Source organism: Cupressus sempervirens, chromosome 10, assembly GCF_028749045.1.
Source record: "Cupressus sempervirens isolate cs-2001-9-10 chromosome 10, ASM2874904v1, whole genome shotgun sequence".
In the NCBI taxonomy this organism is placed as follows: domain Eukaryota; kingdom Viridiplantae; phylum Streptophyta; class Pinopsida; order Cupressales; family Cupressaceae; genus Cupressus; species Cupressus sempervirens.
In genome coordinates this window covers 651,838,200-651,854,777 of record NC_143127.1, presented here as the reverse complement: position 1 = coordinate 651,854,777, position 16,578 = coordinate 651,838,200, and the positions used below count along the sequence as shown (strand labels likewise).

General features: G+C 36.2%; 3 protein-coding genes across 3 annotated transcripts in view; 2 read left to right on the top strand and 1 right to left on the bottom strand.

The window, feature by feature from the left end:
- DEG8 (Trypsin family protein with PDZ domain-containing protein) overlaps nt 1-15,290 on the bottom strand; it is a 125,281-nt gene extending 109,991 nt beyond the window's left edge. The window contains exons 1-2 of the mRNA XM_089803330.1: nt 15,029-15,290; nt 4,613-4,740 (exon numbers count right to left, since the gene is read on the bottom strand). Coding sequence (XP_089659456.1) covers nt 4,613-4,740; nt 15,029-15,228 — 328 coding nt within the window. The 5' untranslated portion in view covers nt 15,229-15,290. The remainder of the gene's footprint in view (nt 1-4,612; nt 4,741-15,028) is intronic.
- Nucleotides 11,204-11,968, top strand: LOC149535515 (uncharacterized). The gene is made up of 2 exons (XM_089803331.1): nt 11,204-11,350; nt 11,496-11,968. Exons 1-2 carry the CDS (start codon nt 11,250-11,252, stop codon nt 11,833-11,835), a joined length of 441 nt encoding a protein of 146 aa, XP_089659457.1. The 5' UTR covers nt 11,204-11,249; the 3' UTR covers nt 11,836-11,968.
- Nucleotides 11,999-14,259, top strand: LOC149535514 (uncharacterized). Its single transcript, XM_089803493.1, has 5 exons — nt 11,999-12,334; nt 12,432-12,655; nt 12,766-12,953; nt 13,050-13,521; nt 14,088-14,259. Exons 1-5 carry the CDS (start codon nt 12,107-12,109, stop codon nt 14,257-14,259), a joined length of 1,284 nt encoding a protein of 427 aa, XP_089659619.1. The 5' UTR covers nt 11,999-12,106.
- Nucleotides 15,291-16,578: the final 1,288 nt, after the last annotated feature.

Sequence of the window (16,578 nt, the reverse complement as noted above, 5' to 3'; positions counted from 1 at the left end):
TAAATATTACTTCAATGTAATATAAGAATATCTTTGATTAGAAGATATTCAACATTTTTTATATCATTTATCATATCTAGAGTAATGGCCTCATGAATGTCAACTCAGATGACACTCCCCAAGTACTTCTTGAGTAATGGCCTCCTGAATGTCAAGTTGCAAGATATTCACCAAGTACTATGAGCAATGGCCTCCTGAACATCAAGTCGCATGATATTCACCAAGTACTTTGAGTAATGGCCTCCTGAAAATAAATTTGCATAACATTCACCAAGTACTCAAAATGTTCATAAGATATGTGTACAGGCATTCTCAATAATGCTTACCATATGAACAGCCATGGTGTGTTCAAGGAACTTAATCCACCAGGCAAATTTGCAATCTATTATGATCTGTTTGAGACATCATAAAATGTCTATCACAATAGAAGGTTAAGTTATTGAAAGATCATCACTTTTCAATAACTTCAACAGATACAAGTGATAATCATTTGGAAGTCGTCACTTCCTCATGATGTACACAAAGGGTAGGCCCATTAAATCATGCAATCACATGCATGACACCAAAAGTTTACATGTAAGTCAAAACTCCCTCTGATTTTGATATGATCATGATTTTCAAAAAAAAATTACCTGAAACATATCCTCTATCCACTCCTATAAACGGATGTGTAGACTCCCTCTGAATCTGATATCAATCTCCCTTTTCCTGCAAGAACATACTTGGAGGAAAAGATCAAGGCAAATAGCTCTTATAACATGTATACAAATACAAATAAGAGAGAGACTACAAAAATAAATAAGGTAGTTTTCAAAATCAAATTATATTTTATTATATTGAATAATATCTTGGATTATCTTCATAAGATTGTTTCCCCAAATAAATTATATCAACGTATTAATGCTTGATAATGAATTGCTAGGACTATATTTGTCACTCACCTCCTTCCCATGACATTGATAATTTTTATTATATTACGTATATCTTTAGTCAATGTTTTTATTTATAAATGTGAGTTGGCAGATCGTATATATAATTTTTTTTCATTTAATCATTAATTTAAAAGTCAGATCATGCAAATAAGCATGGAGCACATACCTGAAGTTAATCTTATAATACTCACCTTTGCATATCTTCCACAGTGGCTTATCTGTTATTCTTTACCCCTTTGTTATGGGCTTTTCCACGTGAAAGTATCTACTTGAATTATGCTAATTTTTACATAACTATCATGAATCTCTTTGCCCTCATAAACATTTTGTCAAACACTTTGTGTGCGTACGCAATCCTTCCACATTTGGCATACATAGCCAAGAGAGCATTACCTGTGAAAACATCGGACGGAAGCCCACTTCCCACAATAAGACAATGAATCCACAGCTTCTAAAACACCATTGGCTTTGGGAATACAAAGGAATGAATAACTGTCAGGAATAACTCCTTGTCTCTGCATATGGCTTACCAATCAAGGACGTCCATCAAATGCATTTTGAATGCCACTTATAATAATATAGGTGCGGACTTGCTTAGCTTCTCACATTGCTTTGAGATTTCCCACAGGCCACAAACACACTGTCGTAGCTGCTCTCTGCAATATGTTCAATGCCTCTTTCAATTTGCTTTCTCTACAGAGGATATCAATATAGATGTTTGGGTTTTGTTTTTGTTTGAATGGCATTGATATAGTGCTCATCTGCACATGCCATCTAGACAATAAACGTCTGCTACCAATTTTGTGAAGGTTTACCAGAACTACCATTCAATTTATAAACGGCAGAAATATGCTTATCGCGGCAGCACATGATGTCAATATTGTGTAGAATCCATCGCCACCAACAAATGTTAATCGAATCAGACATTTAATGACTGTAGAAACATATATATTTAGAACCCCGCACCAATGATTCCATTTCATAAGATTATAAGCAATCTTATCTGATTTGGACTTAGCGGTGAGTATTCCTACCCACCAACGTATTCATCGCTTCTCATTCGATATCCAACACTCATGATAATCTGGTACAAATGCAATTGTGGGTTTGTTCAGAAGAAATCATTTTTTTACTAAAGAGAAGGTGTTGACTTTGCTGTATAGTCTGTATATTACCAGCGCTCCCAATGACATTCATTTAATACAGGTCGCTCATTTATTTCATTGCTGAGATATATTCAGCTAATTCTCACTATTATTCTCTACCTTCTTCCTTTAATCACTTCTTACATTTGCAGCTTGCTCTGATACCCTATTGAGTTTCCTGGATCACTGCAAATGTATTTGCACTGCCTATTAGGTATGTGTTTTCCAAAGGCAGCGATTTATTTGTATTTGTATAGAGAAAAAACCAAAAGAAGAGACATGTCCCATTAAGGGACATGTCTATACATTATTATATGATTAATTATAATAACAATTTAGATCATAGTTATATGAATACACACACACACACTTCAACAGTTTAGTCTCAGAGGTTTATCCGACTAAAGCTAGCAAACATCAACAACTACTTGGTGGGAGGAGTAGAATTTACAGCATCTGACTTTGAATTTGCTTGGGGACAAACAATTTTGTAGAGGGAGGACTGTAATGTCCCCTTCTTAGACCTATTCTTAGGTTCTTGTAGGCTAATCGATGATGGTTAGGTGACTCCGACTATCTTAGAACTCTGTTCTAATTTTCTTAACATCTAATTGTGCGGGTGTTTATTTGGTATTCTAGTTGGTGGAAAAGCTATTTGTAGCACTTTTGGCCTTCTAGGTTGCTATCCACAATTCTTGGAGAACAGTTCTATCTTTACTAATTGCATATTTTGGGACCCGACTTCATTTTTCAACTTCAATTATGTTTCAACGTGACCAGTTTCGGTTTCTGGTGCTTTTGCAGGGCTTTCAAAAATTTGATTGGGATTATTTTAGTTACCACACTAAGTTATAATGCAATGTTATAATCACTTTAGTGGTTTACTTTTATTAAGTGATGTTATATTCCCCACGTAGGATGGCTAGGGAAAGCGGATCTTGGATTTAATTTTTTTTTCACTTGTTAAAGGGGCCTTTCCAAGGGAAATGAATTAATTTGAGTATTTAAGCTACCTTTTTTCCTTCCAACTCTATATATAGGGGTTTTGGCTCTCATTGTCATTCATTCAGAGTTGCACATACCAAGATATTGTCAAAGTGAACAATGAGTTCTTCTAGGAGTTGATTAAGGACAAAAACTCTCATCAATATTGAGTAGTTTCGAAGGCGAAAGATCCATCCTAGCTGATTAGGTGATTTCACTTAGGAACCATGCTGATTTTCATAGTTTCGCAATCCAGGGTTTCAGAAAAATAAAGGTTTTCAAGGTAAACTAAGTGCAATTTTTCAAGAGATTGTTGGTATTGGTTGGTTGGCATATTTTGAATTTTTTCAGGTGAATTGTATATGTTTTTGGGATTGGTCGTGCGTCTCTTTTTACTGTCTGTACCCTTGAATTTTAATGGCAAGGCTGAACGGTTTGTTGAGTGGTTGTGAGTATCAATCTCATCTTATGTCGGTCGTTGAATGATCAGTTATGCCTCATTTTTTAGTGACATTGATCAAGGTTCGATTTTTTTAGAGTGGCCTAAAGCAGGCTGTACAGATTGATGTGCTTTGGCGTGGGGTTTCGGTGACTTGTTGTAACTTTTTGGGGTCTGTTGTTATCTCCAACGTGCATGTTCAGGTACTATTTGCAGGTTTCAGATCCACTAGACGCGAAAGAGCCCTTTTTGGGTGAGTTTATGGTGTTTTCAAAGATATTGCCCCAGTTCTGCCGTGATAAGTTGATGGTTGTAATTTAGGCCTGTTCTTAAACCACTTTTCTACTATTTTAGAGGTGGATAACATAGCTGGTGGTGCCTTTCCTTTTGAATGACCATGTTGGATGTATAAGACAAGGTTTTTAGGCTGAAAGAAACTAAGACATGGCTGTTGCTGACAATATTTGACGGATTCCAGACCTATTCTGTGTGAATTTATTGTATCAGACAATTGTTGTTCACTTGGGGCTCCCAAATTGAGTTATTCTAAGTTTACATTCATTAGTTATGCACAATGAGCAATGAATTATCTTTAATAAAGGTCTATACATCAGTGAACTTGTGTTTGCAGCTACTTGGATTTTAATGAAAGACTATAAGAGTATGACAGAAGCAAACAACCTAATATATGATCAAGTTATTAATGTATGTTTACGTTGTTGAGTAACTTGAGTTTATTTGCCAAAATATTTCCCAGAAAAAAAATTAAGGTGCATTCTTACATGAAAAAATAAAAGTAAATTGATAGTATGCAAAGATGCCAAAAATGCAATCTGACTCCTTCCTTGTGTACTTCCTTGATGACCAACAAAGTCATCATTTCACAAGAACAAGTGAAAAAGGATGGAAAGATTGACAACTCTTAGGTACAAAATTACTCAAATTTTGATGAAAACTATTTTTAGGTATGCTGAGCTCTGCAATTAAATAATGGAATTTTGTAGAATACCATTATAGCTAAAATTTTAGAACTTAAGTTCAAATAAAGATGTCAGAGAAATCTGTTCTGCAATGATATATTGAATAGAACAGAGTGATTGAGTAGTCCAAACCTGATGAGTACCTGAAAAATGGAGCCAAATAAGATAACATCATGCTGAAAAAGAATAGCCGACGGTTTGAAAGTATGCTTTGGGAACAAAGTCCATGATAAAGACCTTCCGCAATACCTTCATTTCTTCTAAACAAGCAGGAAAAATTTACATCAAAACATCATTAATTTATTTTAAAAACTCTAGACATTGTTCTAACTTCTACTTATTGTTCCATTTATTTCACCATTTTTAGGGAGAAGATTAAGATGGTAAAATCCAGATCCACAATCTACTTCCTAATAATGTGAAGAAATTAAAATATAATGATAAAAATAGTCTATAGATCAGAAGGCAGATTTCAAATTTGTCTATACACCAAAGAAAAATATTTAGTGAAATGAACCTGGAAAATACTTAATGCTTAAAAGACAAGCAGCATGAATCAGTTGTTTAACAATGTAAAACTCGTTATTTGTTTTCTGAGCTTAGAATTTGGTTAACTTTCAAGTGGGTAACAATTATTGAGACACAACATGCATTAAAGAACAGCGTTGTAAATTTAAAAAATTGCCCAAAACTCATTATTTATTTTCTTTGGGCATCAATTATGGAGACCCCACAGTTTTTTACAAGCCATAGTGTAACTGTAAAATTTGCCCAAAATTTTACTTAAACAGTTCATCAATCCAAGACTGACATAGAAAAGGCCAAATTTCTGAAAAAATATTTTATTTGTTAACGTCTTCATTGAAAACAGGTTTTTCCAGCTGCTTTAAGATGAATGTTTTCCTCTCTTTGTGACACAGGGGTTTCGATGCATCTTTTGTCTTCATTCTGGTTTAAAAATTAAAACAAAATAGATATGGGCCATCACAGAAATCATCAAGCCAAGATAGCCAAAGAATTGTAGGTATATGACTTACACTACTAAATTGTTTAGGCTTGCCAACATTCCCCTCTGCATCCTATAAGACCTAGAAGCCATCATATATTGTCTGAACTAGAGGGTAGAGTGACCTCTCATCCCTAGCTGACACCAATTGTAGTGCCTCTCATGTTTGCAGTCTGTACCTTGTCATATTTTGATCCGTGATATATTGTTACTCATGTTATCTTTACATTTGAGATGACCTAATGGTCATATGTTATACTTTGATTTCATTATCATAGATGTTAGATTACTATGTTGTTCAGTTGATCATATTTGCATGATCATGCCATTTTGAGATGACAATAGGTTTATGATGATATTTGGTTATCCGGTATTTGGACATATCTTTGATTTGGTTATATGATTGGATTTAATGTTATGGTTATTTACTTCATTCTTGCTTTGTGATGCTTTATGCGAACGTGAGTGATGTAAATGGATTATTTTGGTATAATTAAATAATGGTCAAATTAAGGTATTTAACGCATTTATTGCTTCGGCTATGTTATTATATGCAATTGCACTTGATCATGTGTTTTAGTGTGTAAGATTTATATCCCTAGCAGTGGCGCATGGAGTTAGTGATTCAACCATTCATATTTAACCAATGTCGTCCCTGTATGGTCAACATATCTTATTTAAGTGTTTAATTTAAACCTCTCGGTGATTTGATTAAATCTGGACTCATTTGCATTATGTGATTAGACTTGTGAACGTGTCTATGCATTTAGAGGTTCGCATTGTCGCAAAAGTTATTAAGGAATTTCTATGATTTTGGGTTTTCGGGCTTATTTTTAATTGATTTTAATTTCTAGCAACTTTGCCATAGATGAATTCTAATTACTTGGAATAGCTTGGTTACCTGGTTATTTGCCCTAATCGATTATTCACTCAAAAAGTGAATAAGTATCCAAAGAGGAAATTAATTCCTCACTTCTCACTTTTGCAAATTACAAAATTGAGAGTTTTTTCCAAAATCCTCTTCTGGAGGATTGTGTTTTTGTTCGTTGTGAGAGCTACAAGCGTGGGATCTTCGCGAGATCAATCTCGTTGGATCTAGCTCGGGAGACCTTGCTTTGTCGCGACTTTTAGCAACTTTTGCAGGATATTTATTTTGTCTAGTTGATTCCCATTTTACCCCTTTTGACTTTCAAGTAGGTCTCCCGTTTTTATGTTTCAGCTCCGTGTTTGCTTCCATTTCTGGTAGTTGTTTGTTAGGAGGCTAAGAATTAGTGTTACCCTTTGTTTTTTATTGCTAGTTCTGCCCAGTTGGGCAGGTATGAACATTTTCCTGATTTTTAGAATGAGGGTTTGAGGTTTTGCACTGTTATGCTAGTCGTTTTTGCATACGGTGTCCGAACCCGAATTTTATTGGATTTTTGTGGCTTTTGTGCCCTAAAACCAAATGGGTTTGAATTTCGAAATTTTTGAGTTTTGAGGTTTTTGCCTCAATTTGTGTGCTGCTCAGTTTTCTCGAGTTTTATTGGTATTGTGTTGGTCGTAGACTTAGATCATCTATAGGATGTCAATCAGACCATTGTTGCACTTTTATGTTACATTGCGATGTGTGTCGCATCCATCCTCCCGAACTTGTATTCAATTGAGTGTTATTTTGCTTGTGTTCTCATTCAGCCCTTGTGTTTTAATCTTCGTGATGGTGGTGCACCACACACGAGCACGTGCACGTGCATTTATCGGGTGACTTGCAAGGCCCGAAGTCCAGTTTGTATTTCGGTGAGCATGTTCATTTGGGGTTGGGTTGGGAATATGCATGCATACAGGCACTCATCGTTGAATGAGCATGGGTAGGGTAGGGTAGCACCATGGAGGGGGATTCTATCTCGCAACCTGGTGATCATTGTGCCCAGAAGGTTGGCGTGAAGAATTTTTAAACAAGTGATAACTAAATAAAATACTGGTTAATAAAACTAAGATAATAAAAGGACATAGTGTGAGAGCCTTCCGTTGGGAAGTTGAATCACACAATATCTAGCTTGGGCTATTCGATGCCAAGCGGCTCTCCATGCAGTGAGTCCCTACATAGTTAGCCATTGAGTGTCTAACCAGGACCTATTGTACTTGCATTGTCTCATGTTCTTGGTTTCAATCATCTTTACTGTATGGCATGAGTGTTCGCCATGGACGTTTGTTTTATGTGTGTTTGCGGTTGGATCATTATCTCCATCAGCATGGCAGGAGTGGACCTATGGGTTCCACGTGGTTGGGAGGTGTAGCTACCCATACCACTACTGGGGACCAGTGTACAGAGGGTCTATTATTCTAGTGCGACCGGCGCTTGATGTTTCACTTGGTATATTCGAGATTCCGAAGTATGCTTCCTTGTAATTTATGCTTTTATTGGAATGTTTGGATATCATGTTTAGATAATGTTAGTTGATTTGACGCATTCCTATATTATGGTGTTTAGCATATGGTTAGATGGTGTGGTTTACTTAGTTGGAATATTTATTGCTTTACTGGATTAGCATGTTAGATTCCTTGTTCTTATGATGTTATTACACTTTAGTAGTGATGCCCTCATAAGACAACTCCGACTATCTAGTTGGCAATTTGGGATGTTATGCGTAGGGGGTGGCTAGGGCCTTCGAGGTCTCATGATGCTATTATGGTTGGGAGGAACCACGCATGACTTTTGTTATGTTCGTTCATTGCAATGTTGATTTCAGTATGATTCCTTTAATGCTATGTTTCAGATGGTTACTTGCTTTTTCGTTATGCCTTTCTTGTGTTCGAGTGTTCAAGCCTCGATTTGTGGATCTAGTACTCCCTAGTGTGGAGGAATTGTTTTCTCTATCTTTTCATATTTTGTTTTCCTTGCTTGTTGTTGTGATTCCTTGCATGAGATTGTACTCTCTCGCGAGAGAATTTGTTGTTTCACGTGGTGGCTTGCACTTCCTCGTGCGAGCCTCGGCATCAATGCAGTGGTTTTGGCAACTAAGCCAAGCGTTCCTTCGCATGAGAAGGTAGTTTCTCATGTAGCATGGCGCACTTCGTCGCGCAAGACTTTCAATTGTCTTTTCTCACGCAGAAAACAAGGGACATCTCCGCTGTTTTTCGAAGAATGCAATTTGATGTTTCGAGTACCCTTTAGGATTGCTTGTATTTCCAAGCTTCAACAATTCGGAGATTATATGTTCTATTGTCATCTTTGGTTTTCGTTCTTCAGTTTGAGCGTGTCAGTCGGTAGTGGCATTTGGAGATTCGTTGGTAGTCGGGATTGTTGGTTAAGTCTTCCATTGCAATCTTTGTGAACCTTGTATGTTGGTTGTCATGTGCATCCATACTTGTATAAAGAAAAATATCTTGGCTTTTATTTATCCTTGTTCCAAGGATCTCCGGGCAGGGCATTACACCAATAAGATGAATTTCAGATTTCTAATCTATAGTTTCTCGAGAAGGTATTTTGGGTTCTTCAATCACTATCAAAGATTTCTAATAAATTGAGGAACAACCCAGTCATTAGATTGAACAACCCAACTTACAACTCTTTTACTCTATCAAAAAATATAGATCAGATATTCTTGAGGTGTAAAGATCCCTAAGCTAATAGGGAATCATTTAGTGCATAGGCCCTAATTCAAGAGCTTTGACATTTGAACCAATATCATACAACTGATCAGCACCTCAATTATCTTCAACAAATCTTCCTATTGCTGTTCAACATTACCTAGGGCAATTTGTTTTTCAACACATCTTCCTATTGCTGTTCACCCTGTAGTAGAAAGTTGTAAGAGCATGATATATCTCCATTGTCGTCTTTCCAACAATACAAGGAATTATGTGGTCTTTCACTAAGTCTAATATAATCCTCTTTTCCTTGGCAGCATCGTTCTCATAAGCTGCAAGTTGTTGTGGATCTGTTGGAAGAGAAACTTGACCATTCATAATACCCCAATAATATAGCTCTTCCATGAAAATTTGGAGCCCAGATTTATTAGGGTAAATTTGAGGCACCCTCTAACCTACCACATTCTCTGAAACTGATTACACTTGTATTAACTATATCACAATAACTCAAAGATCAAAGTTTTCCATTAGAGTTTGGAATCTGAATTCCCAAGGAGTAAAACTGGAGGTTCCTTTAAAGCTACCACATTCTCTGCGACTGATTTCTTGTATTTGCAGTATCAACAAACCCTTGGAACGCAGCTAAGAAAACAATTCCCAAACAAGTTATTAGCATTCAAAGAATATGGACCAGAGCTTTTTCAAGTTTCTAGTGTTACATGTTATCTGAGACAGCAGAAAACTTTCCCAGATTTCACAGATGGATGGGAGAAAGCTGCTAAGATATGAAATATATTTGAAATATAAAATTAAAATAGAACTACAAAATATTAAATAACAAAATGTTTATCTAAAATATGACACTGTCAAATTAATCATGAATGGTTGTAATCATAGATGGAAAACTCGCCGAGTACTCGGCGAGTTTTTTAAACTCGCCGAGTTTCCTAGCTCGGCGAGTTTTTAACCAGTTAACTCGCCGATTTAAAAACTCGACAATCTGGTAAAAACTCGCCGAGTAATCGGCGAGTAGTCGGCAAAAACTCGGCGAGTTTTTCCTAAAAACTCACGATTTACTGGTGAACACGGCTTGTGACGGATTTAAGCGGCAGTGAGTGTGTTTTTTCTCATTCTTTCTTGTATTTGCATTGTTTAGAACCTTGAGGAGTGAAGAGAAGAAGGTTTGGAGGCATTCTTGGCTGATTGCAAGTGATTCAAGGCGGATTTGAGTGGATTGTAGAGGATTCTAACCGATTTTAGAAGACAAATTTCTTTCCAGGTATGTTCATCTTATCATAGTTTGAAAACTTTTTATAGTTTTATAACAAATGTTCTTTTGTTTTTGTTGTTTTTTGTAAATGTTTTCAAATCATTTAAAATCATTTTGAATCATTTGAAACCTTAGCTTCTAAGGATATGGTTGAAGTTTGTTGTTTGCTAAGGATATGGTTCAAGTTTGAAGTTTGAATCATTTGAAACCCTAGCTTCTAAGTTCTAACTTTGTTTATTCATTTCTCTATATATTTATGTGTAGGGCAGCGGTCAACCATTAAAAAAATGACAAACCCACAAGAAGAGTGGCCACAAACACCATGCCCATCTGGATATATAGGCACTCGGCCTAAAAATGCAAGAGATAAGGCATGGCGGTATGCCTATGAAGCTCCAAATCCAAATGATATTGGGAAGGTGATATGCATTCCCTGTGAGAGAATTATTTCTGGAGGCATAAACCGCCTCAAATACCACCTTGCAGGCATAAAGAAACATGACTCAAATCCTTGTCTCAAGGTAACTGATGAAGAAAAAAGATTCATCCATGCCCTACTTGCAGCTGCTGAAGAGAAAAAATTGAATAGGGAGAGGGCAAAAATAGCTATGAGGGCAGCCATAGCTGAATCTAAAGGAGCTCCTTTTGATATGCAAGAGGAAGAAGAAGCACTTGAGAACATACCAGGATCTCTTCGTGGCCCACGGATCCGCAAACAAAATTTCTCTTTTACCGGTTCCACTTCTTCTACATCTCCTACTTCTTCATCATCACCATCCGGATCCCCATCAGGGATAGGTGGTTATTTTGTGCCCAGGAACACACCTGAAGCACAGCCATCATTAGAGGGCACTGCATGGTTTAAGGAGGTGCATGAGCAAACTGATATTGCAGCAGCTGATTTTTGGTTTTTCAACAATATCTCAATGAATGCCGTTGATAGTCCCTATTGGGTCAATATGGTGAATGCAATGACAATATCAGGCAAAGGGTACAAGCCGCCTAATCGCAAGGATATGAGTGGAAGGTTAGTATTTTACTATTTAGTAATTGTAAATAATTGAGATTCACTTTAGTTCATTGTTATATTTTAAATCTTAATTGTTATAACTTATTTCCTAATTTTTTACTAACACTTACACTTTATTTAATATTACATTTAAATTTTGTAGGTTGCTTGACAAAGCGGTTGGTAGGGCAAGATTGTTGATAGAAGACCAAAAGAAAGAGTGGAAGAAGTATGGCTGCACCATTTTATCTGATGGGTGGACAGATGGAAGAAGTAGAACCATTATTAACTTCTTGATTGCTTGCAAAGATGATGTGGTGTTTTGGAAATCTGTCGATGCCTCCAACAAAGTGAAAAATGCAGCCACATTGGCTTTAATGTTGGAGAATGTTGTCATGAAAGTGGGAATAGAGAATGTGGTGCAAATAATCACAGATAATGCAGCAGCATATGTGGCAGCAGGTAGATTTAATTTTTTATATTTGAATCAATATGAATCATGAATGTAATGCTATGGTATTATTCAATTTAGATTTGATGTAATTTGTAAATACTAAATATGGAAAGTTTGTTACTGATTATTGATTTTTTGCTAATCTTTTAGGTAGAATCCTCCAAGAGAGGCATCCCACACTTTTTTGGTCACCTTGTGCAGCACATGTCCTTGAGCTTCTTTTGGAGGACATAGGAAAACTTGATTGGGTGAGTCCAGTTGTGGAAGATGCTAGGCGAGTCACGAAATATATCTATAATCACCCATGGGTTCTCAGTTTGATGAGAAAAGCCACTAAAGGCAAAGATTTGATGAGACCTGCTATGACAAGGTTTGCAATGGTCTTCTTGACGTTGCAAAGTATTCTTGACCACATATTGGCTTTGAAGCAAATGTTTATGTGTGCTGATTGGGTTGCTTCACCTTACTCAAAGAAGCCCGAAGGAGAAGCTGTGGCACGAATAGTCTTTGATGATAGCTTTTTTGCAAAGGCTAAGGAGATTGTGGAGGTAACTTCATTATATTTTTAGTTTATTCAAGTTTCATTTTCAATTCATAACTTACTATGTTATTAACTAATTTGTATTTTTCAAATTTCAAATGTAGATGTCTCTGCCCCTGGTTCTAGTCTTGCGCACATGTGATGGGCAGCAATCCCCAATGGGAGGTCTTTATGAGGCCATGGATAGGGCAAAAGAGGCTGTTAGAAGTTACTATCATGGGGACAGTCTCAGATTTGACCCCATTTGGGAAATAATTGATAGGAGGTGGAACAATATGCTCCACCAACCTATTCATGCAGCAGGCTACTTCCTCAATCCCAAATTCAGGTACTATGATAATTGATTGTCCTTGAAGTTGGGATTTTAATAAGTCTTTATTTTACTTTACTTTTTAAGGTTGTGTAGTAAGACTTGATATCATTTTCTATTTGTTTTAGGGCTGATGATTCCTACTCAGATCCTAATGGAGAGGTCATGGAAGGTCTCTCTAAATGCATTGAGAGAATGATATCAAGTGAAGAGGAGAGAGACTTTATTGTGACCGAACAACAAATCTATGTGGAATCAAGGGGTCCTTTGTTCTCTTCTATGCTAGCAAAGAGAGCAAGATCTACTCAAGCACCAGGTAAAGCGTCAAACTTTAAAACTTTTGCTAATTGATAAGTTGTGCTTCTGATTTTGTTTTTTATTGCTTTATAACTTTTTAAATTTTGTTTTGCAGATGCTTGGTGGGCAAGTTGGGGTGGCAATACCCCCAATTTAAGGAAATTTGCTCTCAGAGTCCTATCCCAACCTTGTAGCTCATCCCATTGTGAGCGCAATTGGAGCTTATTTGAGTCCATCCATACAAAGAAAAGAAACAAAATGACTCAAAAATGGCTTAATGACCTTGTTTATGTGCACTATAATCTTAAGTTGCGCATAAAAAAGTCACAGCTCTTAGAACTACTTGGTCCGCTTGATCTAGATGAGATAGATCCTTATTCTGATTGGACAGCACAGGAGCCAAGTCCATTTTTTACACCAGATGAGATCGCTGATTTGGAGAGGCAGGCCATGGAGGGGGAGGTTGACACTGATTTTCAGTTCACTATGGATGACATTGAGGATGAGGACGAGGATGATGATGATTCAGGCGAGGATCAGACATCACCATTAGGAGGAGATGCATCCTCTTCTAGGACACCGAGCCAGTCAGTAGGGACGTCAAGCGAGGGGCACAGCCACAGAGTTCACAGTCACACAGCTCACGCCCTATCCCAGTGCGGGGCACTTCTTCTAGGACTAGACCCCCTCGCTTTCCTGCTAGTGCAAGTGAAAAGAGGAAGATGTGATTGGCATTGTCACATTGTATTGATGTATTTAGACTTTTAGTATTTACTTCTAGTTTGACAGATTGAAACTATTTAGTAATTTACCATTTTGCTTCCTACCATGAGCATTCTGCATGAGAATGCAATTTTGTACGCATTATGCATTTATATATATCTAAACTTTGTTTCTTTCTTTTGTATTGTCTTTAATTAACTTATTAGATGCATCTTCTCATTAAATTTTGCAAAATAAATGTATTTTTAATTAAATTTCAGCAGTTTTTTAGGTTCCCGAGTTTTTTTTAGTTTTTCCCGATTAAACTTTTGGGGGGCTTGGCGAGTTTTTGCATTTGGCGAGTTTTCCAACTATGGTTGTAATGATAAAAGATTCAAAATTCATATTCTAATGCATATAATGAATAATCACCCAAGAAACTTAACTGCAGGACAAATTACCTGGTTCAAGCTGAGACTGAATACTCTAAGGCAAGCCTTCTTACAAAGAATCCAGAGGTTAGACCATTGGGGTTTCGCCATTTCCAGAGCTGGGGTGATTCCTCCACAATTGTGCATAATTCTATGGTTACACATCACCCACCTCTGGAAACTGATAGATAAATCCACTAGATAATTTCCCTCCAGTTGAGCTTTGAGCTTGGAAATCAAATAAGCATAAGTTCACAACTGGACCCTCAGCCTGATCAACTTGGGTTAAAAAAGAGGGAAAAAAACATTATTTCATCTTTGCATGCCAACTGTACCAATCTGCCAGCTAGTTATATAATGCTGCAATAGTCATCAAATTCACCTGGAGGAGTTATTGCCCAGAGAGCAATTGTAAGAGCATGACCAAGGTCCAAAATATTCTATCCATAATAAGGCAGCCTTAAGAATCTTTGCATTCATCCAAATATGTTCATTATCTTGAAATCTCAAGAAAATGACCAAGCTTATGCCAAGGAGATTAATAATCTCGCCCAAATTAACTATAAAATTTTGAATCGCATGAGACTATAATTTTGTCAAGCTGTCAATGCCCTAGGATCTCTAGCGTCCTTTTATGTACGAACCCAGCTAATAAGACTTAATTCTCCCTGTATGTTAGTAATTTTAGTTTGCAATAGCGATACACATGTATTTTATGTCGTCATTTACTAAATATCAAACTCCTTCTACTATAATGATTCATAAAATTGCGATAAACCCATTGATGAAACTGATAGACGAAATTACAATGATCTAAAACTGTAGTATGAACAAATTTGCCATTAACCGTATTCAGATACAACATTTCTTATAGCAGAGTATTACCTAGATTGAAAATGAAACAGATGAAGTGGACAAGAGACGATGTCCATTATCAGCAAAGTGATATAATAATGCTAACCTCTCGATAGGAGGAATGTGGTCACATGATTTTTCAGAGTTGAGTCTTTCGGGAATACGGAATGCACGAATTCCTCTGAAAACAAGCTCCCTTCGACCATAATGGGCATCTGTAAATGCTTTAAAATTGTAGATATGAGTGGTGTAGTGTCGCAACGGTCGAGAAAATGAGCGGGCAGGCATTGCAATTGGAAAATCCATTTGTGCTACTGGAATGGATAAGGCTACGGCTCCCTCCTCTGCATGGTCGTGGAAGAGCGCTCATTTGCCCTCCTTCAAATGTCGTCACTTTTTAATTTTGTAAAAAATAATGATTAAAAATTAAACGGTTATAATAATTTAGTTTATTTATGTGTGTATGTTTTTTTTGAGTTGTTTTTTTTTGTGCGTGCTTGGATTGAGTTGTTTTCAATAAAATTGCTAATTTTGCAATTAATCCATTTTTAACATATAAAAGTTCAAATTTATTTTGGGTTTAATAATTCTTTTATTTCAAGTTAATTTTGCGATGTAATAATGATATCAAATTCTTCAAATTGAAATTTTGTGCTCAATTCTACTCTCTTATTATTATTTTACCTAGTCAAAGCAAGTGTGAATTAACATATAAAAAACTCATATTTATTTGTTCTTTTATTCAAAGTTGATTTTGTGAGTGTAAAAATGTTTCTAAAATTTTCAAAGTAAAATTTTGGGCTCAATTTGACCCCTTTCTACTAGTTTATCTTCTCAAATCAAGCATGAAAAATACATTTATTTGTCTAGAGAGATGTTGTGAAGAAGGATAGACTCTTATTTATTATTGATAATTTGGTATACGTCTAAGACCTACCAAGAAATATCATTTGATAGTATTACTTCAACATGACATTGAAATAATTACACGTGATTATGATTCTCTTCTCTTTGTTTAAATCTAGGGCCTCGACCAACAAGAAGATCCTTACTTAACAAGCTCTTGAAAAATCAACCATTAACAAGCATTTATTGTAGCTTCGAACACCAAGGTAAACAAGGATCTAAAGTTTTTAACAGTAAGTTGAATATACAAATATAAATAGATCAATTTAATGCACAAACTTTAAATCAATGGGCACAAAGGTCATTTCCATGTATGTCAAAATAACCTAGAACATCAAATGGTAAAATTACTAGTTTGGACACATTCATCTAACAAGCTATAGAGTTCTAACACAAGGACAAACTATCTTATGTATCATCTAACATAGTCAAATCAATAATAGTTCTCGTCATTGTTTTAATTTATTTTATAAAGCATAATAATGAGCATGGTTTAGTAGTGTATATTTGATGCAATCACAACAAGAGGATCCTCAAGGAGGGCAGTCCAAACCATGCATCTTTTGTCACACATCAGAAACAACAACCATAAGAATAACAAGGAACTCAAAACATGTGACATCAAATGTTTGCATTAACTCAAGTTCACGAACTTACATAGAGTTGGCCAACAACATGCAAGCTCGCTTTAGGTATACAAGTCTGATTATAAACTAAAATCCAAATCTAACCCTAATGCTAACCTTCTAA

Excerpts from the sequence above, each read along its gene's own strand:
- LOC149535514 (XM_089803493.1), top strand. The coding sequence starts at position 12,107 with ATGAGAAAAGCCACTAAAGGCAAAGATTTGATGAGACCTGCTATGACA. Across the intron at positions 12,954-13,049 it reads AAGATCTACTCAAGCACCAG|ATGCTTGGTGGGCAAGTTGG; the intron begins GTAAAGCGTCAA and ends TTTGTTTTGCAG. Across the intron at positions 13,522-14,087 it reads TCTTCTAGGACACCGAGCCA|GACAAATTACCTGGTTCAAG; the intron begins GTCAGTAGGGAC and ends ACTTAACTGCAG.
- LOC149535515 (XM_089803331.1), top strand. The coding sequence starts at position 11,250 with ATGAATGCCGTTGATAGTCCCTATTGGGTCAATATGGTGAATGCAATG. Across the intron at positions 11,351-11,495 it reads CGCAAGGATATGAGTGGAAG|GTTGCTTGACAAAGCGGTTG; the intron begins GTTAGTATTTTA and ends TAAATTTTGTAG.